A 26372-nucleotide genomic window follows, 5' to 3' on the forward strand; every position below is an offset into this window, starting at 1 on the left:
TATATATAAAGAATATATAGTCTTTTGTTTTTCCACTCACCCATATATAACAGAAGTAGGTTTATGACTGACTGTTTCAGGCAATATTCTATGACGAGTTTATTACACCATTCATAAATGAACTAACATTTATGTCTCTTTAAGATTTTCAAAAGATGAAACAAACTGGCAATGTTCATGATTGTCACATGATCTTGTGGAACACATTGTTGGCACTGGGAGTTTGCTGGGTATGATTTCGTAACCCAATTCAAAAGTAGAATTGCTGGTAGAAAAAATCAACAGAAGAGAGCTCAAATATGGGACATATCAGTGACAATATTCTCACTAGCACACATCTGACACAATAGAATACTGAAATGTGTTTTTTTCAAGACTTCATAATACATGACAAAATAATGCATGGGGTGGAAAAAGGATACAAGAAAAATATACCAGTATCCAGTCCAGTCTGGAAAGAGTTCAGATTCAATGAAACAGGCGTGTCACAAATTGATTCGTTTGAGGTGCACCTTCTTTCCATTACATCTACATTTCTTCCTAACCTACAAAACTTGGGGACACTACTGTCATACCACCTCCAGATCTTGTACATCAATTTCATTGTGATTGGGGTTCTACGGCGCTCATTGCTTCCTGGTCATTGAAATAAGAAACCAACTCACACAAATTAATACATACTTGTGCAGCAATCAGTGAGGATTGTGTTGTCAGCCAACTAATCAGGATTACAAAAATAGTAAGTGGTTCTTCGGTACACAGCATCTGATAGACCACAATATGGACATTACAAAGCCAAGGAGCTGGGCACAATACCAGAGAACTATGCATCTTAACTGCAGTGCATAATTATTTCATAATTTTTCAAAATAATACTTCAACCAAATAAACTTTAACTTCACATTATGATAATCATAGCAAATAACATTGGCACTCTTTATCCGAATTTACTCTTTGTACCCCATCACAGGACGCGCAAAAATATTCATCCCAAGACATGAGCAAAGAATGGGGAACAGGATGGGTAACAGGAAAATATGATAAACGCATGCACACACCATACTTTCCTGAAACTCATCCTGGTATCATTGGACAAACTCTCGGATTGCCATACCAAGGACATTCCAAAAACAATTAGTAATATATCATTTTGGAATAATAATAAAAATAATAAAATGCGTTAGACCTTACCATGCCTATTTATCGTCTACAATTTCTTATCCCGTTCTTCAATTGCAGTGTAGATCCCATAAGACAACATTTTACTTCTCGCTTATCATACTGATGTTTTCTGTGATTTCTACAATTCAGTGCGACAGAACAACGTATGTACATATTTACATTATGACACGATCCGACTAACACCTAGTCATCCATCTAAGTTCAACTCACACGCCTCTAATCCTAGGAATCATTCCCAATTACCTGTAGAGAGGCTTGAGATGGCAACGTTGCAGCAGCAGAAGATTTTCGCTCGGCTTGCATCGACCGACAAAGTCCCTCGAGTCTATCCTTTTGATTTTTGCTAGTCTCCAATTGCTTCTTCAAAGTAACCCTCTGCAAGATTTTCTCCAAACAATGAACCTTGCAACAGAACTATTAAAATACAACACTAAATAAAACACGAGGGTACCATGATAAAGTAAAAGGAATCTTGTCACGGGTCTGGTGAAGTTGGAGTGGATAGCGAAGGCCACAGCTGACGAGAGGTGCATAGATGGAAACCCATAAAATATTCTCAACACTTGCTCAGTTCCCAACTAATAGGTATCCATGCATGAGCTCACGAGGGAGAATTGTTCATCGGCATCCAACTTCATCTTCACCACTTCTTTCACAAAACCACTTCAATTGCAAGTATTCTGGCAAGTATTCTGGTGAGCTTAAAATATGTAAAAGTAATTGTACGTTACCTCATCCAGAAGTTCGATAACCGTGACATCTGATTTTTCTGCCTTCTTCTTAAGGGCGATATTCTCCTTCTCTAGTTTTTTGATCGTTTTAGACATCTAAGCAGACATACGGAACAGTTAACTTTAAGTCGATTAAATGTACCTGATCCAGCAAATAAAATGCTTACAAGGGCACTAGGAAACTGCCTGAATCTGATGAGAACAATTTTATTGAACGAACTCAAAAACTTTTAAGAAAGACTGTTGCAAAACAGAATAAATTTTTTAGTAAGACCATCTTGATTGCCATACTAACCTTCTCCATCTCTTTTTTGAAGGTTGCGAACACCTCATTACTCTTTGTAAGAGTCTCCTGGGATTACAGAGTGCCATCTCCTGGATCAGTTCCTGGGATACTTGGGTAAACTAAGACTGTCTAATTTCCAAAAACAGAAAAGCGAAGCCGAAGATTCAAGAGGCTGTAATAAGAGGCATACGGAAAATTCTAATGAAGCGACGAGGACCAGATAAATAAATGAAATAATTTCTTATTTTCAATACATACTGGTCACAGAATAAGCACTTGCCTGAAATTGCTCAAACTTATCACCATAGAGAGCTAGTTGAGCCCTCAGATCTTGTTCAACTTTCAGTTGGTGTGCAATCTGCTCCTTGTAGAGACGTGACTTTGATTCTTCTTGCGCAACCAACTCCTCCTGCTGCTTCAACTTTACCTCGGCAAGCTGCTGCTCTAGCTCCTTCGTCTTTAACTAAAATAAACTCAAGCAAAAGCGGCAGTATTAACCAAGTATTAAATCTTTCAACCAAACGGGTGAAGAACACACTGTAAAAGCACATCTTAATGATTCATTGAAGTGAAACGATAAACAGTAAGAATTCAAGAAAAAATGTAAGCACTCGTCGCTTTCTGACAACAAGGTTTCGTCGATACGCTAAAATAATAAAATTCAAATCCAATCTAGAAAAGAGAATTAAAAGCAAGTATACCTGATGATTGAAATGAAGATCCCTCTTTTCAACCTGCTGGGTCAGGGCTTTAAGTGTCTCACGTAACCTACAGAAAGAGAGCATATCTTAGTATATAGTTTTGGACAATTTATAAGTACGCCGTCCAACAAAACTACTGGAGGTTATAATAAAAGACTAGATTCAGCATTGACGTGCATACATTTCATTCTCTTTGATCTGTTGCAGTCTCTCATCCCCTTGTTCTTCCAACTTACTTGTAATATCCTGTACCAGTCAATACAATTGAAACAAACAATGCGTCAGAGCTCCTTCTTTTAATCCACAATTCCTTTTGACATAGGGACATGGAACTCAGCCTAAAGCTCAATTTATGTAGCCAAAGATCGAGATTGAGCTCAATAAAACTTAATTCACGGTCCATTCAAAGAAATAAATGATCACCCGACAAAATATAAGAATCTAACTAAGAAACGCCGCTAGGATCTAATTAATCGATGACTAATTGTCAAAAGTATGCATTGAAACTACCTTGATGGTATTATGAAACTTTGTGGAAAGCTCTTGACGTTTCATCTGCTCTTCATTGGCGATCCTTCTGCTGTCATCCTGTGGTGTCAAGAAAACCAATACGAAGAGTATTCAAAAATGAAGAATTTAGTTCGTTTCTACTGTTCTTGGCCCATGAAAAGAAGAATTCTAGAAGTTCCAATAGAAAGAGAACATAATAGGGCCCAGAAATGAAAATAAATTCGCTCATTCAAGAGAGACCACAGTTCAAACAGTAAGTGAAGGAATGCTACTCACAAAGAGCAGTTTGTTCTGCCTCTGAAGTTCTCGACACAAGGACTCCAGCTTCTGTCGAAGCCCACTAGCTTTGGAATATTCCCCATAAACTGTATCAAAATTGAACATGCCTTTCATGAGTAAATGGTCTCTTACACCTTTTGATAAAAATGACACAGACCCCTAGATACACCAAACTTTCCCAAAGTACAACAAATAAATACAGTCACTCACGCCTTTCACAAGTTTGAAAGAAAAAGAAAAAAGAGTGTCACCACATGGTTCAGGCCATGAACAAGACCAAGTTACTGCGGTCCAACAGAACATTATACTCAATAAAACTACTCAAATAAACACATACTAGTATCTTTTTCTTTGTTGGCCTGCTCCAACTTCCGCTGTAATGTAGATAATTCTTTAGCTAAGTTTTTGTTTTCCGCAACCTGCACAGAGTCGAAAACCAAAGGAATTTAGTAAGTTCCATTCCTCTCACGACCCCAACTGAAGTCAGCATGGATGACTGTCAAATAAAAAACCTCGCAAGAAACACAAAGTGGAATTTAAAAGAAAAAGAGGGGAAAAAAAAAAAAGAAAAAAAAGAAAAAAAAAGAAAAAAGAAAAAAGAAAAAGTGGCGGACCTGCTGCAAATACTTCGTATTTAGAAGCCGCAGTTTCTCATCGGGATTTCGCTCAGTCCCATCAAGCATAGCCTTCACCTCCTTCACTTGTCGCTTCCTTGCTTTAGCTGCTACGCCCATTCATCAGCAATAACATATTATATTGCAGTTGTAAGAAATCCAGACCAAGCGCATAGATTAAAATGACAGAAACTCCAAAAGGAAGATCAACAGGGCACAAAATATCTTTATAAGTACATATGCATCAGCTCGGGAATACCGTCACGAACAGCAAATAGCATACATAGTAAACACAGATCAGCTCACCCCTTTTGGATGCTTCATCATCTACTTTCAATGACCCGGTACTAACAACCTCTAATTCAGCAATCTTCAACTCCAACATGTCTTGTAATGGTTCATCATTTGTATTTGGGTCTCTCCGCGTGGTGGCCATAGAAAGATGACTAGTCTGAGAGCTTGAAGGTCTGTCACTATCGTCTCCATCACTATCAGTACCGCTTTCAGCATTTCCTCCAACAGCGGCTTCATTGCCAGTCATCACCTTGGTACTAGTGTCAACTCCAAATAATAAAGGTCCTCTTAATCCGTCTTTTTGAGAATCGGCATCACTTTCAACAAGAGAAGCAACCTCACCCTCCGATAGAGGCACTGGAAACGTTCTAACTTTCTCCGATGACTTAGTCACTGATGCTGGGAGGTCCGCAGTGGAATCTACAGGAAAGTCTGTAAGAGCTAGTAGTTCTTTCTCTCTATTTGATTGTTCTGAAGAGTGGCCTGCACCTGTCTCACTCATCTTTGATGAAGATAATAACACCTTAGCTTCAGAAGACAAAGGCCCCAAGGGAGGCTCAAGTGGATCTGCAAGCGAAGCATTTTCAGTTCCTTGAGATACGCCTGTGCTAATATCCAAGGAACCACCAATCTTTTCAGGTGCAGCCGAATTCTCAGAAGCATCTTCCCTGCTTCTTTCAGAGATATCAGAAACTCCTGAGGTCGTAACTTCCGGAAAGTTTTCTGAAACTGAGAAACCGTCAGGTAACGACTGAGCTCCAGGAAGGTGGCCAACAATTTCTTCCACAGATGCGGTTTCGACTTTCACAGGTGGACTCGAAGGAGTCTCCATGGTGTATTCTGATGAGACAGAAAGAAAGAAAAAACGAAAAGAAAGAAAAGAAATAAATACAAGAGAATCGAGTAAGAGAACTGAAATAGACATCACTTGTTGCATGCAAATGGGAAGTCAGAGCTGCAGCTGCAGTTTAAATAGCAATTAACCACAGTTGTATAAACCAAGCATTGCGCTTCATTTTCATGCCCCTGGACATCTTAATTAGGGGTCGGCTTCTCGCCATTCTCAAAAGTTTCAAGAATCCGACTGGAGTATCACAATGCAAACGCTGATGATCGAGTGACTGTCCACCTGAGGTTCAGCGCAAGCTACAAAAATATCTAGGAAAACTAGGAACACGAAAACCCTCGACAATGCAAATGGTCATATCAGGGAATGGCGAAGTTGGACGAACTCGCAAGAATTATCCAGAGTCAAAAACAGCGCTGGAAAACCTCAGCATATTAAGCTTCTCATTTGAAATGTACAAAAAGATAAATGACAGGCGAAGTCACGCTGAAGCGTGAAACATTGACCAAATTATTACTACACAGATGAACACCGAGTTTCTTATAGATGCCTCTCGGTCAATTACGTAAGGAACTGATTTTTAAGTCTTCCGTTCTTCACGTCCATCAAATCGCCTTAGTGTTATCAAAGCAGAGGTTTTGCACCTCACTGAATACAGTCCACGTAAAGACTGCGTGTAGCACATCCACAAGCTAATATGTTTATCGCGAGTGGTTTTCTCCTCAGGAGAAGAGAAAATTAAAAAAAACGGACACATTCCAAAGAGCTCAGGCAGGAAAAGCTCCCAAAACAATGGTATCCGCACATAGCATCCAACAATGAAAACGAAGGCAAGATCATAAACTGTCAAAGAAGGCCAACTCCCTGGAACCAGCAACGAAAACCCGGGGGAGAGGGAATCTTCAACAAATGCTCATCGAGACCAAACACGGCGGAAATGATAATTGCCCTGTCTCAAAAACGGGCGAAAGCTATGATCGACAAACAAAGTTCTGGAGAAAACGAGACAATCTACTTGTCCACCGGCCAGAATGAAAAAAAACTTCGGTCCTCGATGAAGTGCGAAGGAAACAAGAATAACAAACTCCGCACCCTAATAAATCCAGCCACACACACAAGATCCTCCTCACCAATCCATGGACACTGCAAGCCACATGTTCCAACCTAATCGAGGTCGGCACTCCTGCTGCTATTAATCCGCGTTCACGATCGAAACAACGAGGCCACCACAAGCCTAATCCACCTCCCAAACAGAATCACAGAATCTCACCTGTGGTTGCTGCGCCTGCAGCAGCACTGGCTGACTTTGGCTAGCGCTGGCGCAAAAACTCCCCGAGCAGCTCCTTCGAAACCAAGAACCTACCCGAAAAAAAAAACAAAAAAAAAAAAAAACAAAAATTACACCAACAAACAACAAAGAGTCCTTCCACGAGTTCAGAGGTGGCGGTGGAATGGCGATGCCTTCGAATCGGATTCTGCGAGAGGTTTAGGTGTGTGAGGGGATGGGCAATGCAATCGAGACGAGACGAGGGGGAGCAGAGAGCAGTTCCGTTCTCTGCTGCTGCTTCATCCACCTCTCTCGCCCCCTCTTCCCCCCTTGCAATGAAATCAATCTTCCATTGCCCACATGCAATCCCTTCCGCTCCACATCCATGTTTCCACCCCGTAACTCTTTCCACTATTACCAGTATGTATGTATACATGGCTACTTTACTTCTACTGTTTGGAACATGGTGCGGCCGGTTGTATCGGATACGCAGGTGGAATGTCCTCTTCCCGAGATATATCGAAACAGGCTTTGCATTCTGAATCATGCTCGTGCGTGATGTTGACGATTTGAAAACGAATAGATGGAACGTAACAAGTGATAAATACATCCCATATATATTTTTTGGATTATCTGTGTCACGCTGTGCTCTGTTTTTATAACTCTTCCTTAGAAGTCAAGTCTTTGTTGCAGGTGATGTGCATTGCGTAGATCGTAAAGTCATCCTTTAAAATGAATGACATGTTAACAGTCATTGCAGAATATATATGACATATTTTATTCTTCTGGGATAGTTTCTAGTGTTAAATACATATTATTAAACATTTTCATCTCATATCAAACAACGATTCATAAATTTTATAAAATAAGAGCACAAAACTCTTAAAGCACGCATGATATAGAAATATCCCTCCATCCACACCCAAGGAAACATTAGCAACGATACAATACCAGTGTTTAATTTAGTAAAGTATACTATATTTTTTTGAGTTAATTGCAGTATTGTTACAATGCTCATCAATTACATATGGAAACTACTCGACATCTACAGCCCCTGCGGAATCTATGGCATCCACCCCTAGAAAATGGTATTGGAAATCCTCATAATGTAATGTCGCAAATTTTTCATATATTGTAAGAATCACATAAATCAAATTCTCTTGCTGGAAATCTTGACTTCCACATAATCCTGATCTAATTAATGCTTGGAACTTTCATTTGCTGATGGACTTTTGGTTACCACCCCAATGTTGATGTCTATTCCATGTAAACTAGTGACACAAAATCAATGAATACCCACCATCTGTCATCATACTTGACCAATAATATAAAAGGAAAAAAAATAAGATTATTGCACAATAAATGGATGCACACAGTGGATGTAAAAAGCCAAGCTCGACCTATTGAAAATCATGACATAAAATATGTCAAATATAGAATAAAATCTAGGTTCAAATGTAAAAATGTAGAATTTTAAGGAAGATAAAGAGAAGCATTGCCTCTCTCTCTTGATATAAATATTTATATATATATATATATATATATTTACATTTATTGGCAAAGATGAGATCAATTTATCACAAATAGGCGAGAGAGAACTCATTACACATATATTGGCAAAGATGAGATCAATTTATCACAAATAGGCAAGAAAGAACTCATTACACATATATTGGCAAAGATGAGATCAATTTATCACAAATAGGCAAGAAAGAATTCATTACACATATCTCAACAAAGATGACATTAAAGAGAGATTACATGCCTTTTTAGAAATATTTTGAAAACGTCTCATAGTTCCAATTTCTATAATATCCAATGTAAAAATACCAAGTGTAGATATTGATATTATTTACAAATGACAAGTTGTAGATTTCAAATATATTGTTCACATAGAATTATAAACTTCTTTGATTTTTTGGTATCTATATTTTTGGATCTCTACCAATTTGCTCCAACCTGAAGATGTATCATTAAAGAATTTAGTATTAGGAATAATTGCAAAAAAAAATTATCAACACATTTTATAGTAATTTGTAATTGAAATAGGTTTATTAAGGACATGAATCTTAAAGAATAGAGATCAACACATTCTTATGTCACTCAAAAAGGCTAGATAATTATTCAAAGATGATATAATATTAAACTAGAATAACTATTGCCATAGACAAGAAGACTACAAAGTCTTAAAATAAGACTAAGGACTATAAAGGCGTTGACAAGAATAAAGAAGGCTTTATTTTTGCCTCCATATATACTATCTATCTAGAAACTATGTGGCTATGTTCTATAGGACCTCAAAAACATGTTGACTTTACAAGACATATGTCTTAACTTCCAAGACAAGTTTTTTATGTATGTACCACATTGTTAGCTTGTTCCATAAGCTACTAATATGTGTGACATGTGGATTACTTGTTGACAAAGTTTCAAATCTATCAATTAACTACAAATATATGTAAAATCAAAATAACATCTATAAGGCTTTTCTAAAAGATATTATAAAATTAATTTACTTTTATATACTTCTATCTAATTATATAGATAATTATTAAAATAAATATATACATCTATGACATTACCACCTCCTTCTAGGGATAAATTCCATAAAGAACAGTCATCATATGTTGAAAAAATCCAATATGTGTTGTCATATTGTAATACAATTATATGATGAAAATATAATCAAAAATTAATTTCTAATTAATATTTAATTATTTTAATTCAATAATAATTCAAGACATTTAAACATGGCTTTTATAAAAGTTTCTTAGTTTATTTTTATTTTTTTAATAGCTAGTAGATTAAAAGTTGGTTAGTAATTTTATCTTCTAGACTGTAGAATTTCTTTTAGTGTCTTAAAAAGGCCATAAATTAGTAATAATAGAATAAAAAAGGTAAATAATCAGTATGGTTAATATTAGGATTAAATTGATGATAGAATCAAGCTAAAAATACTCCTAAAATAGGTTGGATTGATATCCAAGGGTCAACTATTTGTGGGACAATGTTGTAATCAAACCTCCAACGACTAAAATGGCCGCCTAGGACAAAGTATGTTTTCATTCAAAGATTGTTAATTGAGATTTATAAGCTAGCTTCAAGCTTATTTCAAAAGTTAAATTTGACATGGTATTAGAAGACTTCAAGATCAAGCTACATACCAATTTTGAGTTGAAGTTAACAATTAGAGAAGGAGAAATTACCATTGGAACATCTGCATCAACTTTCAAATTGGCAGCCAAATGACATTAGTGTGATTTTTAGGCTTTTTTTCATAATTTGTAAGTTAGATTAGATTAAATTTTTCTAAGCACATAGAAGAATTATAATAGTATTTATATGCAAAATCTTACATCAAATGGATAGTCAGCTTATGAGTTATAGCTTGCTAAAACTCAGTGATTATGATTAAGGCTTGTAAAGAAAAATCAAAATTACATAATTATGAAAGTAATAAGGTAATTGGAGTTTATGTATAGTTGAGATTATTAAGAAGAGTGTTTTCGAATACTTTATATTAGTTTTAAGCACTTTCGAATTAAAATTCGAATTGCATTCTTCTTATATAGATGAAACCTATTAGGATTTTTTGGATATTTGTAAATCACAACTTCACCTTCCATAGCCAAATGCATAATACATTTCCAAATAAGATAACACATATTATAAGAGCAGTGAATTGTGTTTACTATATACTTTGATCTTTTTTCTCTTTAAAAATGGTTGATAGGTCTTCTTAGCCATTAATAGTATTTTATATTAACGTGAGAAGATTATCTTATTATTTGATCATTGTGAAGACCTTTATAACTTCTTGTAAATAAAAATTTTGGAACACCATTAAGAATCATTTCTACTTTTAATAAAATTAACAAACATTAAAAATTTCTTCTAAGGTCATGATATTAAATACATTGTATCTTGCCATTCATTTAGAAATGAATATGTTATTTTTGAGGATCTTCATCTCAATAACTTAATCTTGAAGGTTGTAACAATTACAATATCTTGTCTAATAAGTCAACAAATGATAATTCTTGAGTTGAATTTGTTGGTTGATTTTCCATCTCATTAGTACTAAAAATACACAAAAGCTACAAATAAGAATAAATAGTAGAATGATATCTTTCTTAAATCTTATTTTTTTTATAGCAAAGATTTGTTATTCTTTATCTAAGTTTTGATAGATGTCATTGATTAAAAGCCTCAATTTTTTTTATTGTATTTATAAGATTTTTTATTGGCTCTCATATACATTCAATAATATCATATTTGTGCTAATAAATAAGATATTTCAACCTATTTTGGAGCCACCTTCAATCTAAGACTTCTTCCACTTCAAATTCTTGATTATTACCTATTTTTATAGGAGGAAGTGGCATTTGTCTTCTTTCCAAAATATTCAATATCTTTACTCTATTCAAATTTATCTTTATAAGTCAATTATATAAGTGGAATTGCAACTTGAAAAAAGTTCTTAATGAAGATTCAATAATAATTAAAAAATTCCAAAAAATATTGCACATTTTTTATTGTTTTTAGAATCTTCTTTTCTATGATAATTTAGACCTCCTTTAGATCTATCATTAGCCTTTTGTTGCATATAATGTATCTTAAGAAGTCAACTTGAGTAGTTTGAAATACACACTTTTTTATCTTCGTATATAATTTTGTATTTTTAATTTTTTTGTAAAACACAACAAATATAAAGTTTATATTTTTTTATATTCTTAGAATGAATTAGAATATTGTTTAAATAATATACAATAAAATCATCAAGAAATCCACAAAAAATATCATTCATGAGATGTTGAAAATCAGTTAGTATATTTTTGAGTCCAAAAGCTATGACATTATATTCAAAATGTCCATATCCACTTCAAAAAGCAGTCCTTTATTCATCTCTTTCTTTGATGTGGATCAAATTTTATGCTCTTTATAGATCTATTTTTGTATAGATTTTTGCTTGATTGAGTTATTAAAGAAGTTCCAAAATCATAAGTAAAAGATACCTATTTTTTATTGTAATCTTATTAAGTCATTAGTAATTTATGAACATTTGAAGAGATCCATCATTTTTCTTCATAATAAGATAAAAACACATATTAAAGATTTTGAATGGCATATAAATTCTTAATTAAGTTCTTGTCAATATATTCTTTTAATGCAACTAACTTATTTTGCAATAAGTTATACATCAATCAAAATGGTGATTGAGTTCTTATTTATAAATCAATTGAATAATAATAGAATTGATGCTTTAAAAAAACATTCATATTTTTCATTTCCAAATGTCTTGAAAATCATAATATTGACTAAGAATATCACTTCATGTCTTTTCACTATCAAAAATAGGTATAGAACATATATCAAAAGATGATCCTTCTTTCACCACATACATAAAAGCTCTTGTATCTATTAATAAGAATTTGAATGTATTAGACTTATGTATTTCTACTTCACTAACAAAATTTTAGATTCAAATATAAGAAAAATTCAAGTTACAAGAAATTCAATTTATTTGAAGGTTATACTTTTTTAATCATGATAGTATCAAGGACATGAACTTCAAAGAATTACAACGTCAATATACTCTTGTGTCACTCAAAAAGATTAAAAAATCACTTAAAGATAATATAATATTAAACTAAAATGGAAATTATTAAAGACAACAAGAATAGAAATTTTTGAAACAAGATTAAGAATTTGACAAGCATTGACAAGAGTGAAGAAGGCTATATTCTTGCCTCCATATATATTCTTAACTAGGAGCTACATGGTGATATTCTATATGACCTCCAAATTATGTTGACTTTGTAAGACACATATCTTAACTTACAAGTTAAGTTTTCTATATGTGCGCCACCTAATTAGCTTATTTTATAAGATATCAATATTTGATTAATTTATTGATAAATTTTCTAACCTATCAATCAACTACAAATATATATAAAGTCAAAGCAGTGTCTATGAAGATTCTAGGAAGTATTTTTAAAAAATATTACAAAATAAATCTATTTTTACTTGCTTCTACTTAATCATATATGTAAATATTAGAATAAATATATATGCCTATGATATTATCTCTTCTTTTAAGAATTCTACAAAGAATGATCATCATTGAATTTAAGAATAAAAAAATTAAAATGAAAAAGTTCAAGAATAAAAAATTCTAGAAAGATCAATCATTATATATTAAAGAAATCTAAGATACAATGAATTGTATTTTTCACATATTCTAATCTTTTTTCTCTTTGAAGATGGTTGATAGGTCTTTGCAACCATTGATAGTATCTTATACTAGGGCAGAAAGACGATCCTGTTATTTAATCATTGTTGAAGCTTTTATAACTCTTTTCAAATAAAATATTTGAAACATCGTCAAGAGTTGTTTCTACCTCTAATAAAATCACCAAACATTGGAAGTTGCTTCTAAGGTTATGATATCAAACATATTGTATTTTGTCATTTATTCAAGAAAGGACATATTTTTCTTGGGGGTCTTTATTTTAATTATGTCATCTTCAAGGTTGTAACAATCGTAATGTCTCATCTAATAAGTTAGCAAGTAATAGCTTTTGAGTTGAATTTTCTAGTTATTGATATTCTATCTCTTTAACATCACAAATATATAAAAGTTACAAATAAGAATAGAAGATAGAATGCTATTTTTTTAGGATCTTGTTTCTTTTATAACAAAAATTTATTATTCTTCATCTTGATTTTGATAGATGTCATTAATAAAAAACCTCAACCTTCTTTATTGCATTTATAAGATTCTTTTTTAACTTCTATATGTCTTCACTAATACCATATCCATATCAATGGATAAGATATTTCAACTTATTTTGGTGTTGCTTTCAATCTAAGACTTCTTCCACCTTGAACTCTTTATTATTATCCATTTCTATAAGAAGATGTGACATTTGTCTTCTTCTTGAAATATTTACTATCTTATATGATTTAAAAAGAGACACATAGAATACAAAGTAGATTTTTAAAGACTTTGGTTGATGTAATTAATAAATATTAGCATTGATTTGTTCACAAATAGGAAAAGATCTAAACCTACAATAGTTCAATTTGTCACAAGAACAAGTAAACCTGATATTGCAACAAAGTATTCCTTGCAATAGGCATCTGCATTAAACTTTGGTCGTTCTTGAGTTTTTTTTAATCATGCCTTAGTTGTTGCATGTAGCTTTGAAAAATATTTTGCTAAATTTTTTGTTGTATGATTATTAACTTTTCAAAAGTCAAAAGTATCAAGTTGTAGATGATAACCATAATTAATAAAGAAAGATATTTATTCAGTAGTATCACAGACATATACATTTACTCAAATAGTTACTTATATGATTAGATAGAAGTAGGTAAATATAAATTAATTTCATAAAGTCTTCTAAAGAAGCTTTCTAGAAGCTTCATAGATGTGATTTTGACTTTAGATGTATTTGTAGATTAGAAACTTGGCCAACAAATTAACCACGTATTGATATCTTGTAGAATAAGTTAATTTTACATAGTAGCTTGTGGAATAAACTAACTATGTGGTGCATACATAGATAACTTGTCTTGCAAGTTAAGACATGTGGCTAACAAAGTCAACACATTTTGGAGGTCCTATAGGACACTACCACATAGTTCCTAGTTAAGAGTATATATGGAAGCAATAATAAAGCCTTCTTCACTCTTATCAATGCCTTTCGAGTCCTTAGTCTGCTTTCAAGACTTTCTAGTTTTCTTATTTTTGGGAATAGCCATTCTAGTTTAATATTATATCATCTTTGAGTAACTTTTTAGTTTCTTTTAGTGACACAAGAGTGTATTGAGGATTTTCTTTCTTTAAGATTCATGTCTTTGATAATTTGACGAGAGTGCTAACATAATATTTCTGTCTTGTTTTAGAAGTGAGTGAATTATTCCACTTCTATTGTTGTATTTTGAAGGTTGTGGATTATCCACCTTTAAACAAAAAATCTTATTTTCTAACACTGATCTTTTCCTTAAAGAGAGTGGATTACCCTTCTCTGTGGATATTTTTATTAAAAATTATAAATTATCCTATTCTAATTTAACTTTTTGAATTTGTTTGATTTGTCTATGGAAGGAAAGATTATGGATGCTACTCCTAGCAAAAGTGAGAATAAATTTGCAACTATTCTAGATCTTCACGAGCTTGTCAACACTCTTAAGGTAGAAATTTCATACATCATCAATGTCAATCATAAGAGCACTATTTCTATACCTATGGAAGAAGTCCAGATTCTATATCAAAAGGTTGTGCAATTGAAGGAAACAAGTCAATCAGCCTCATAACCAAATTCAGGGGGTCTTTCTTCTATAAATTTAAGAGAAGCAAGAATTAATATGCGTAAGAAGTTTGATGGAACAAGATCAAAATTTTGAAGGTTTTTACAAAAAATTAAGCTCTACTTAAGATTATACCCTTTTCAATACGTGGATGGATTTATTCAATTCGCCTTCATAGGCACACTTGTATCTGGAAGTGCTCTTTTTTAGTTTACACCTTTGATGGAAAATGATTCACAACTTCTTTATGATTTAAATTCATTCTTAGAAATATTTATGGCTACATTCAAATAAAGTAATCTAGAATAAGTAGTAGAAACCAAAATCTTATCTTTATAACAAGGATCACGATCACCACCACATATGCTGCTAAATTCCAAAACCTCACTTATAACGTGGATTAGAATGAAAAAGTACTTATCAATCAATTTCGATATGGATTGAAGGATAGCATCAAAGATTAGTTATTAACAATACCAAAAGCAAAATCTTTAGAACAATTTATTGCTCAAGCCATAGCATGCAATAATCGATTATTTAAAAGGCGTCAAGAATAAAGACTTAGTTGAAGAGGAATAAAATAAGTAATGGCAGTAGCTTCTAAGTTTTCTGAAACATATTCATCAAGGTCGGAACCAATGCAAATTAATATAATATATTTTAAATTTCTCTTGAAGCAAAAAAAAGACTCAACGTTGCTAAGAGGGTTTGTATTTATATTGTGGAGAAGCTAAGCACATTGCTCAACATTGTCCAAAGAAATAATACAATTACAAAATAAAGAGCACAATTACAAAAAAAAATAATATATCAAAAAATAAGTTTCTTTAGCTACAATAAGAATTGTGTGGCTAGAATCATGTGCAACACCTAGTAATGGTCCTATTCTCTCTTCAAATCCCTCACCTTGTTTTATAATAGATGTATGTTTAAGATCTAAAAATCACAAAGTCTTCATCTTATTAGATTCAAGAGCCTCAACTTGTTTTATAGATAAAGATTTTGTCAAAAATAAAAAATACTTTTAGTCAAGAAAACTAAACCTGTACATGTAGAAGTCATAGATAGTTGTTCGTTGTCTTCTAGAAATATTATCCATAAGACTGTTCTTTTAGATGTAGCAATTAAAGATCATAACAGTATAGTAGTATTTAATATAATAAGATCTCCTTCTAATCTGGTTATTTTAGGATTATTGTGGCTAGAAAAATATAATCCTCAAATAAATTGGATTTTTCATAACCTTAACTTTTTTGGTAGTATAATTCAAGATTGGATCAATGGAGTAAAAATACATAAGTCTAGTATATCCAAACCTTCACTAGTAGATACGAGAGCTTTCATGCATGCTACAAAAGAAGAATCAACTTTTGCTATATATGCTACGTCTATTTCTAATGATGGAAAAACATCAAGTGATATTCCTAGCCAATATCAAGAATTCCAAGATATTTTTGAAAAGAAGAATGTAATTATTCTTCTAGAGCATTGACCTTATAATTGTTCAATTGATCTGCAAGAAGGAACTCAATTACTATTTGGACCAATTTATAACTTATTGTAGAATGAATTGGCTACATTAAAGAAATAAATTGATGAAAACTTAGTAAAAAAACTTCATATGCCATTCTAAATCTCAAACCGAGGCTCCTATTTTATTTGTGAAGAAGAAAGATGGATCTTTGTAGATGTGTGTAGATTATCAAAGACTCAATAAGATTACTATAAAAAAAAGATATCTTTTGCCTTTGATTTTAAGAATATTTGACCAATTCAATCAAGCAAATATCTATGCCAAAATAGATCTACGAGAAGTATATAACTTAGTTTGTATCAAAGAAGGAGATGAATAGAAGACTACTTTTTGAACTACGTATAGACATTTTAAATATAATATCATGCCTTTTGGACTCATAACTACATCAGTTGCTTTTTAGAAGCTTATGAATGATGTTTTTTGTGAATTTTTGGAAGATTTTGTCATTTGCTATTTAGATGACATTTTAATCTACTGTCAAGAACATGAAATGGAAGAAATTGCATAAACAAATGAAATACGTATGAAAGAAAAAGTAAAAAAATAGAAATAAGAAAGTACATATATTAAAAAAAAACTTGAATGGCTTATTGTCAAAAGACAAGAAAACTTGAGACTCTTGAAACTAGACTAGAAGCAAGAAAGAAGTTGACAAGAGTAAAGAAGACTTCACTCTTGCCGCTATATATACTATCTAACTAGAGGCTACATGGCAATGTTCTAAAAGACCTCCAATATGTGTTAACTTTGTAAAACACATGCCTTAGCTTAACAAACAAGTTTTCTAGATGTGCGCCACATAATTAGCTTGTTTTTCAAGCTATCAATATGTGTGGGACATGGCCAACTTGATGACTATATTTCTAACCTAAAAGTCAATTAAAGACATCTATAAAGTCAAAAGAGCCTCTATAAAGCTTCTAAGAAGCTTCCTAAGAACATAGTATAGAATTGACCTACTTCTATCTACTTCTACCTATTTATATAAGTAAATATTGGCTTATATGTATATGTTTATTTTATAGTAATATTAAGCTAAATATGTTGCTATCTGAGATATTATTATTATAATACATTAGCATGTATACTTTTTAAATTATTTAGTAGAATAGATAATTATTAGTTTAAATGTTTATAATATTTATAACAATTTATGTAAAAGATGTATGTATTAAATTTATTAGTACAAGTTTTAATATTAACTTGAAATATATAGATATATTATTTAATATGCTTTTATTTTTACTATTTTTTATTTTTTATTTTTTAATTATTCATACACTCACATCTTCATAATTAAATACTTTAGGTGTAAGATAAAGACATAAAGAAGCCTTCTCATTGGCCAAAGAGAAATAAACAAGAGAATGGACTGATAGTAGTAGCAAAGATCACAATGCCCAACATCACAAGTTTCCACTAGAATATATATATATATATATATATATGAATGTTAAATAGACCCAATGCTTTTATTAAATATTAAATAGATCCACCCTTGATAAAAAATATGGTAATCATGATGAATGTGATCGGTTTTTATTGGTTGTAGATTCAATAGTTGAAAAATGAATCTAAAGGTCATTATATTTTTTTCATGATGGTTAGGATGGATGGGTTGATTTTGTAAAGAATTGGATCTATTTAACATTACCCTTTCTATCCATATATATATTCAAATACATGTACTTTGGTCTCATACTAATTATAAAATGGTACGAAATAATTAAAATACAGAATCAAATCAATATTTCTTTTCGTTGCTGCCCTCGGCCCGCTGCCCGACATCCTGCCCACGAAGAAAAAGCTTAAGCTGCGAAGCACGCAGTGAAGGTGGGTATTAGCACTGTAATCAATCAAGCTCAGTCAACTCCAGCAGCGAGACGGGGAGATTTTGCAACAACAAGAAATCTATCGTCATCGTGGTCTGCAATTCGTGAACATGCACATGTCCATCTGGACGTTCTATCTATCTATAGTACTATGCGCAAATTCGTGGATGTGACAAAAGCAATGGATTCGGGGATCACCAGTGCGCATTTCGTCCCTTTGCCAGCAAGCAGAGCTCTTGTGCAACCCTTATTTTTGTGCGTCCAATCCTCAAGGCCGATTAATTTCTCGTCTCTGCTACTCTAGTGCGATAACCCATCTGTTGTTTTAGCCATTTGAAGCTTTAGGGTCGCCATCTGGGCTTCGCAGCGATGGCAGCTTTCATGGTGAGGCAGCGAGGGCAGGGGCTGTGGAAGAATGCGATGGCCATGGGCCAGCAGTACATGCAGCTTCGGCAGATGGGCTCGGCCGCTAAGAAGATCGATCTAGAATCTGATGTCGCCTTGCAGGAGGCTCGCACCTGGGACGAGGGCGTCTCCACCAAATTCTCCACTACCCCAGTTTCCGAGATCTTCAAGGTTCGTGTTAATGGCTCCCTTTTCTGTGAGTAGTAGCATGTGTTGGTATTGTGGGTTGTCGTTGCCTTGTGCTTTCCCCTGGTATTAGCCAGCGGTGGTTTCAACTTGATTACTTAAAAATAGTAGAACTAGCAATTTAGGTTATTTCGGATAACTGGTGGCGTTTTCTGTTCAACTAGATTTAGAACTGTATCGTCTCTTTCATGTTTTTTCCTTTTTATAAATCTTGGCAATGGCGTCAAGAGGATTGTTCCTGCGTTCCTTGCATTGACCGCAGTGTTAGTCAATTGTCTAGAATATTCGTCCCACAGTACTTCGAGAAGTAAGCCCGTTGTGGGAGTTGGTGACCATTGTGTGTTGTGAACAAATGTGAAAAGATCGTGACAGTTCTGATCAGAATTCTAACATTCATTTCCTTTATGTATTTAAATGTTTTGTAGGGGAAGAAGGTTGCTATCTTTGGTCTTCCTGTAAGTGCTCGCTCACCTTGACATCTTAACTTTCACCTTGTTAATTTGAAGATGGTTTTGTTGTTACACATGCCTGTCCTTCAATTGTCAATTTTTGGGTTAGGAAGCTTGACCTGGATGAGCACAATTTGTTTGGTCCTTGAAGGTGTGAAGGGCACGAGATTACCGATTTGAAGTTGCTCTTATCTTTCTCTGCAGGGTGCATTCACAGGGGTTTGTTCTCAGAAACATGTGCCAAGTTTCCTGAACAACTCAGACAAGTTGAAATCGAAGGGAATAGACTCCATTGTGTGTGTCTCTGTGAACGATCCCTACACCATGAATGCCTGGGCAGAGAAGCTGGGTGCCAAGGACAAGGTTGGTCGTGACCATTTCTCACTCAGTAAACATTCACGAATCCTCTTCTAGTAACGATTTTTTTTTTTCTTTTCCCCTCCGTTCCTGCACACCTTCAAAAGCAATGCAGATCGATTTCATTAGAAGTATCAATTTGCTTAGCTGATTCATGGATGTCTCCAGATCAAATTTTATGGTGATTTCGACGGCAAGTTCCACAAATCTCTTGGCCTCGACCTCGATCTGTCAGGCGCTCTTCTCGGACCTCGCTCTCAAAGGTAAGCTTTCATGTTAGTTACCACTGGACTTGATGGAATCTTAGTCTTGCACCATCTTTGTGCAATCGTTTGTCTCATTACAAACTCTGTGCACGTAAGAAGTGAAATGGCATACATGTATATTGCAGGTACGCGGCAGTCGTTGAGGACGGAAAAATCAAACAATTGAACGTTGAGGAAGTCCCGTCAGACTTCAAAGTATCCGACGCCGAAACACTGTTGAAAGGACTGTAGAACAATGCAGTTAATGTTGGTGGAGGTTCGTAGAGTTTATGTAGCAGGAGAATCACGTCCTTTGCACACGTGACTTGGAAACTTATAACTTATTGTGACAATTGTAATCACCGCCAACGTTATGCCAACCCCCGTCCGCCGGGTGCTACCTACTGAACATGCCAATCTTAGTAGACAGAGGACATGGACAAATACGGTTCTCACAAATTCTATTCTCGAACTACCAACTTCAAATCTGATCCAGAGTTCCAGAGGTTTCGTTTGTCATCTGTATAGAATTCCTCGCCGCTGCTTCCCTTGCACCTAGCCGCAAGACTCTCGAAAGGTAAAGAGTGATTGTTCGTGCATGAACGATCATTCCACTCAAATCACTACCACTCCAACTGATATCTCCATTGTCACACTCCAGTAGCAATAGATTAACATACAGTGTACTCTCAGGGGACCAATGCCCCGAGAACTTCAGGTTGCGACTCCGGCTACTCGACCAGTGACTATGATTTCTTATGACTGTTTTCAATTTTCTAGCATTAGCCTTGATCTTGCTTTAGGTTGCACTCGGTATATGTTGGTGCAAGACGTGCACCGAGGGTATGTATAAATCGGTAACAAACTTGCCTGACTCTCAGTATGAATGGATGAAACATTCAAGGAAACTAAGCTACAAACTAGAGATGATATTAATTGAAGAATCTATGTAATTGAAACGATATTTATCCTCGAGAATTGTTGACAAATCAGGTATACATCCAAAGCAATTGCATTCGACGTAATCAGGCTTTAGGTTTCACGATTAGTACTTCACTTTTAATAAGTGTTTGCATTGGCAAAAGGAGAATTGCTTTGTTAAGAAATCAAGTGATTATATTTTACATAGAATAACATAAAACGAAGTAGCATATTGTATTATTACTTCCAAAGGACAATGAAGGAAGTTGTAAATTAGGTAAGATTTTGTTTGTATTGTTTTGTTTTTTATTTTTATTTTAAAATTGTGTTTAGAAAGAAAGGACTACAAGAAGATTTGATAGTAGGTTAGATAGTTTTTTAAAAATATGTATCACAAATACATTTTAGCTGTATTTTAGAAAAGATTAAAACATTTACGATCAAAATATACTTGTTCTTTGTGCAAGTAGTAAAAAATATCATTAATTTTTTTCACCTATAAAAAATAAGTCCATAATTTAAAGTAAATAAATAAATAAAAGTCAATTCAAAGAAGATATCTCATTAATTTTATTGAATTATACAAAATAAATACATAATTATAAAAAATTATGCTATGACGATATAATCTCACTTAAGATGTAACTATAAGGCATGTCATATTAAAGAGTAATATTAAAAAAAAAAAAATTATGAACAAAATATAATTTCAAAAGGAATAATTTATTAATCTAGTGGAAAAAAATTACATAGAAAAATATTAAAAAATAATTTTAAAAAATTAAAAAGACTTAAAAAGATTAAAATAATATTTTTTGAAAACTTATAACAAGGAGAATCTATTATTCATTTAATATTTTAAGATTTAATTAAATTTTATAAAATAAAATAAAAATTTTCATAGATTTTAAAAAAAATAAATTATTATTTTATTTTATTTTGTATCCTATACATTAATAATAGTGGTATGTATGTGCACATCTATCAAAAGAATATTGCAACTCATCATACTTCATATAAAAGATATATAAAGAATATTCTAAAATCTTCTAAGAATCTTTTATATTATAGTTTGCATCATTGATGGAAGAAGATTTAAGACTATTGTATAATTTTTATGTATTTTTTGAGACGTTTATTATTAAATTTAGAAGTAATAATCAATAAACAAATGTAGAAACTAAACTTCAATCTTTGCAATAATGATCACATTTTGTTGCTATTTATGCTACCAAATTTTAACAACTTGTATGTGATGTGATTTAGAACAACAAAGCCCTTATTAACCAATTTGAATATGGTTTGAAGGATAATGTGGACTTAGTATTGGCAATGCCAAAAGCCAAATCTTTGGAGCAATTTATTATTCTAGAAATTACATGTGACAATTAACTATTTGAAAAATGTTAAGAATAAAGACTTAATTGAAGAATATCAAATCATACTATTACAAATACTTCTAGAATTTTGGAAAATTATTCCTCAAGCCTCAAATCTATACAAATTAACACTACTCAATTTAAGCAAGTAACCTATAAAAAAAAAGATAAATGTTGATATGGATTTTTTTACTTATATTGCAAAAAACCAAGGCATAACAAATAAGATTACCAAGTGAAATTAAATGAATTTAGAATTTGTTATACAATCTTAGAAATAGAAAAGTAAAAAAATGAAGATGTCTAGTTCTAGTAGACTCCTTGCAAATAGATAGTTCTATACTTGAACTATCAAATACATATCTCATGATATGACTAGATCCTATACCTAATTTTAAATTTCTTATTAGTATAAAATCATCAATATGAGGATTTCTAATTAAAGTTCTTTAGACAAAAAAGTTTCTTTATATTTAATAGATAATTTTTTTGCATTACAACACAATTTGGTACTTAAACAAAAAAGTTGTCTAACTCTAATAGAGGTGCTTTACAATTGACTACTTACATCTGGAGATGTTGTTGAAGTAATCCACTTGTTAAAGGTTGCTCTAGAAGACCAAGTATTACATATCCTTTTAAATATCATTCAATATCCTTCAAATCTAGTGGTATTTGTATTTTTTTGGATTGAATTACATAATCTTGATATTAATTAAAGATTGAGAAAAGTCTTAACAAGATTAAACTCTCATATAAGCAAGTCATCTAATACTTATTTTTTGAAGCAAAAGCTTTCATATGAGCTACTAAGAATAATATGAATTTTGCTCTTTAAGCAATACCAATACACACATCAACAATACTATCCTTATAAGATATATATCTTTAATATAAATATTTTAGGACATGTTTGAGAAGAAAAAAATAGGCATATTATCAAAACTTTGATTTTATGATTGTACAATTGAATTATAAGAAGGAGCTCAATCCATGTATGGACTAATTTGTGATCTATTTTAAACCAAATTGGTAGCTTTGCAAGAGTGTATTAATAAAAAGTTGGCCAAAAATATCATTCAATATTCAAAATTTCCTATTAGGATATCAATCTTATTTATAAAGAAGAATGAAGATTCTCTTCAGATATGTGTTGACTATTGACTACAAAAGTTCTTAAGTTCTTAAGTTCTTTGTTTTTGGCGATGAAGTTTATAAGAATCAAAAGATGATACATACTATTTTATAGTGAACAACACCAATATCAATATAAGATGTTTGATGTTTCTTTGATTTGTAAAATTCTATAAAATCTTTATTAGAGATTATTCTGAAATAATTGTACTACTAACATGACTTATTGGAAAGAAAAAAATTTACTTAGAATACAAAACTAAAGAATATTTTCTAGTATTAAAATAATCCTTTACATCAACTTTAATATTAGTTTATGAAAATTTATCAAAATCATTTGATTTGGAAGCAGATGTATTATATTTTTCCATGGACTCAATACTATTTCAATATGGATAAGAAAAAGAATTTATTCCATTGGTTTTTGATCTCATAAGTTCTATGCAATTGAAATGAAAAATAAAATCTATAACAAAGAACTTCTTTTATCATTATTTTATTTAAAAAAATGACAATATTATTTTTAAAAGAAGCTAGATTTACAATTATGGTATATATAAACCATAAGAACCTTAAGTATTTCATGAATGTATAAATCTTGAATTAATAGCAAATACATTAGAATACATTATTTTCTCTTTTTGATTTTATAATTACTTGTCGATTTAAAAACCTTTAAAAAATTCTAAATTTTCTATTTCACCAAAAATATGGCTTCAAAAGGTGATGATGATATTTTAGATCAAGAAAATGCTACTCTTATTTGTAAGTAATGATAATATAAAAGACATCTTTGAGCTTATTTATTTCAAAAGAAGATTGTCGAAAGCCTTGAAATCAAAGGTTTGGCTACATATCTTATAAAAATCCATAAAGAGATGATATTTTAATTATAAAAAACTCAAGATTAATACAAAAGAATACATATATTGCCATCAAAGAGCTCAACTAACTTTCAAAATTGGAGATTAAGTATGGCTTTTGAAAAAGAATATTTAAACAAAGTAATTATTAAAAGATTTGGACTATCAAAAGATAGAACTATTTCAAATCATATAACAAAATAATTTGATTATTTATTTTCTTAAACTTCTAGCAACTATGAAAATCTATCTAGTCTTTTTTGTTTCTTTATTAAAAATCTATAATCATTCCAAATTTTGGACAAAAAACTTCTACTTCTACTTCTAATTGAAATTGGTTATGAAGATGAATATGAAGTTGAAGAGATCTTCAATTGACAATAAAAAATAGTCAATTGAAATATCTCATTTACTAGAAAGATTACAACATCAATGAACAATGATAGGAATCTTCATCTAATGTTATCAATGCACCATTAAAGATATCATACTTATGAACCATTAAAGACATCATTATTATTATCTATAGACATCCAAGATATATGATTGAAGATTATGATATTATAGATATGATATGATCAAAGACAACTTCAAAAAGAAGCTTGAATATCAAACTAAATATAAAAATAGAGAGACTTAATCAAGAACAATATCAATATGATATAGTTTGTCTTCTAATTATTTAATTTTTAAGTTTTATATTAAAGTTATTTTATTTTAATTTTAATATGTGAAATTAAAAGATTTTTATGGAATATGAAGATCCTTAAATTGAGCTTTTATTGAGAAATCAAACATATTTACTATCAAAACAATTACCATCTTATTGATATTTTTTTATATAAAGCTAGACTATTTGAACATCAAATATGTCTTTGCTATGATTAAGTCTAATATAGAAGTCTTCAAAAAAATGCTTAAGTATTGGTTTTGGTGTTGCAAGTTGAAAGTGTTGAACTATGAGATCAAGATATTACTTTTGAAGGAATTTTTGAAGGTTTTAATTCCAATTAAGTCATCTAATTATATTCTTTGATTTTAAGAAGTATTGGTTATAGATATTAGTTGGAAGGATCTATTCATCCATCAAGTAGAAACCATAGAACAACATTTATATTAAATTTTTTTCTACAAATCATAAATTTTTTGCAAATATGAAGAAAAATAACATCAATGCTCTTCATTGAACTTATCTCTAAGAGAAGAGGTGATGTTATAGATATACAAAGAAGATTCTAAAACCTTCTAAAAATCTTCTACATTTAATAGATATTTTTAGAATATTCTAAGAATTTGATAGAAGTATATAATAGATGGTTTAGAAGTTAAATTATATTTGGTAGCTTCTAGAATAAGTTAGAAATTAAGCCAAATAGTATAACTTGGAATATAAGTCTTTTCAAGAAGCTTTTCGAGAGACTTCTTGTAACTTGGCTGGTAAGTCATCTACTAGCTAGAATATGAAAAAATGAGAGTCTTAGACTTTAAGCCTTTGGACTTGCAAGTAGTATAAATAGAAATAAGATTGAGGCTCTCCTTAGTCTCATAAACTTGACTCTTGAATTAGTTGTTCTTATGGCTATTAAGCATTTTTATTCCTCAATATTAATTATTAATTATTAGTTTTTTACCCATTCTTTTTTTTTCTATATATATATCTTAGTCTTCATTGCTTAAAGCTATTTTTTCTTCATTGATATCTTAAATGTGTCTTTGACACTTCCATTTATAATTTCAATAAGAGATGTTAATCAATTTCTTTCTTAATAAATAAAAAAGGTAGGAAAAGACTAAATATATAAGGTTGATATTAAGAGCCACATCCTTTAAGCTTTGACTACACTATGTATTGTTCAATTTGCAAGAGACATGTGACATTTTATTATTTTGCTATTATTGTGATGCTATCTAAAAGAAATTAATTCTATATCTATTATAAGCATTTAGAATCTTATTGCTTCAATATATTACTTCCAAAGTAAACTAAGGGGCTCTAATTCTAATATGAATATATTGTGGATGTATGTATATATTAAA

General features: G+C 31.7%; 2 protein-coding genes across 3 annotated transcripts; one reads left to right on the forward strand and one right to left on the reverse strand.

The window, feature by feature from the left end:
- Window positions 1–419: 419 nt before the first annotated feature.
- On the reverse strand, window positions 420–7052 carry LOC112288553 (uncharacterized). Of its 2 annotated transcripts, none has more exons than XM_024532825.3 (13): window positions 6715–7052; window positions 4610–5437; window positions 4304–4410; window positions 4027–4108; window positions 3687–3775; window positions 3411–3488; window positions 3082–3146; window positions 2901–2967; window positions 2480–2662; window positions 2209–2265; window positions 1914–2009; window positions 1426–1557; window positions 420–636 (listed from the first exon to the last, which is right to left on the reverse strand). In XM_024532825.3, exons 2-13 carry the CDS (start codon window positions 5427–5429, stop codon window positions 601–603), a joined length of 1812 nt encoding a protein of 603 aa, XP_024388593.1. In that variant the 5' UTR covers window positions 5430–5437; window positions 6715–7052; the 3' UTR covers window positions 420–600. The 2 variants fall into 2 exon arrangements, with proteins under 2 accessions (XP_024388593.1, XP_024388592.1); XM_024532824.3 differs by having other exon boundaries at window positions 4304–4413; window positions 6715–6852.
- An 11637-nt stretch (window positions 7053–18689) lies between these two features.
- On the forward strand, window positions 18690–20447 carry LOC112289125 (peroxiredoxin-2F, mitochondrial). Its single transcript, XM_024534075.3, has 5 exons — window positions 18690–18972; window positions 19413–19442; window positions 19641–19799; window positions 19962–20056; window positions 20185–20447. The coding sequence occupies exons 1-5, from the start codon at window positions 18766–18768 to the stop codon at window positions 20288–20290; spliced, it is 597 nt and encodes a 198-aa protein (XP_024389843.1). The 5' UTR covers window positions 18690–18765; the 3' UTR covers window positions 20291–20447.
- Window positions 20448–26372: the final 5925 nt, after the last annotated feature.

The sequence above is a fragment of the Physcomitrium patens genome, chromosome 11 (assembly GCF_059467195.1).
Source record: "Physcomitrium patens ecotype Gransden chromosome 11, ASM5946719v1, whole genome shotgun sequence".
NCBI lineage: Eukaryota > Viridiplantae > Streptophyta > Bryopsida > Funariales > Funariaceae > Physcomitrium > Physcomitrium patens.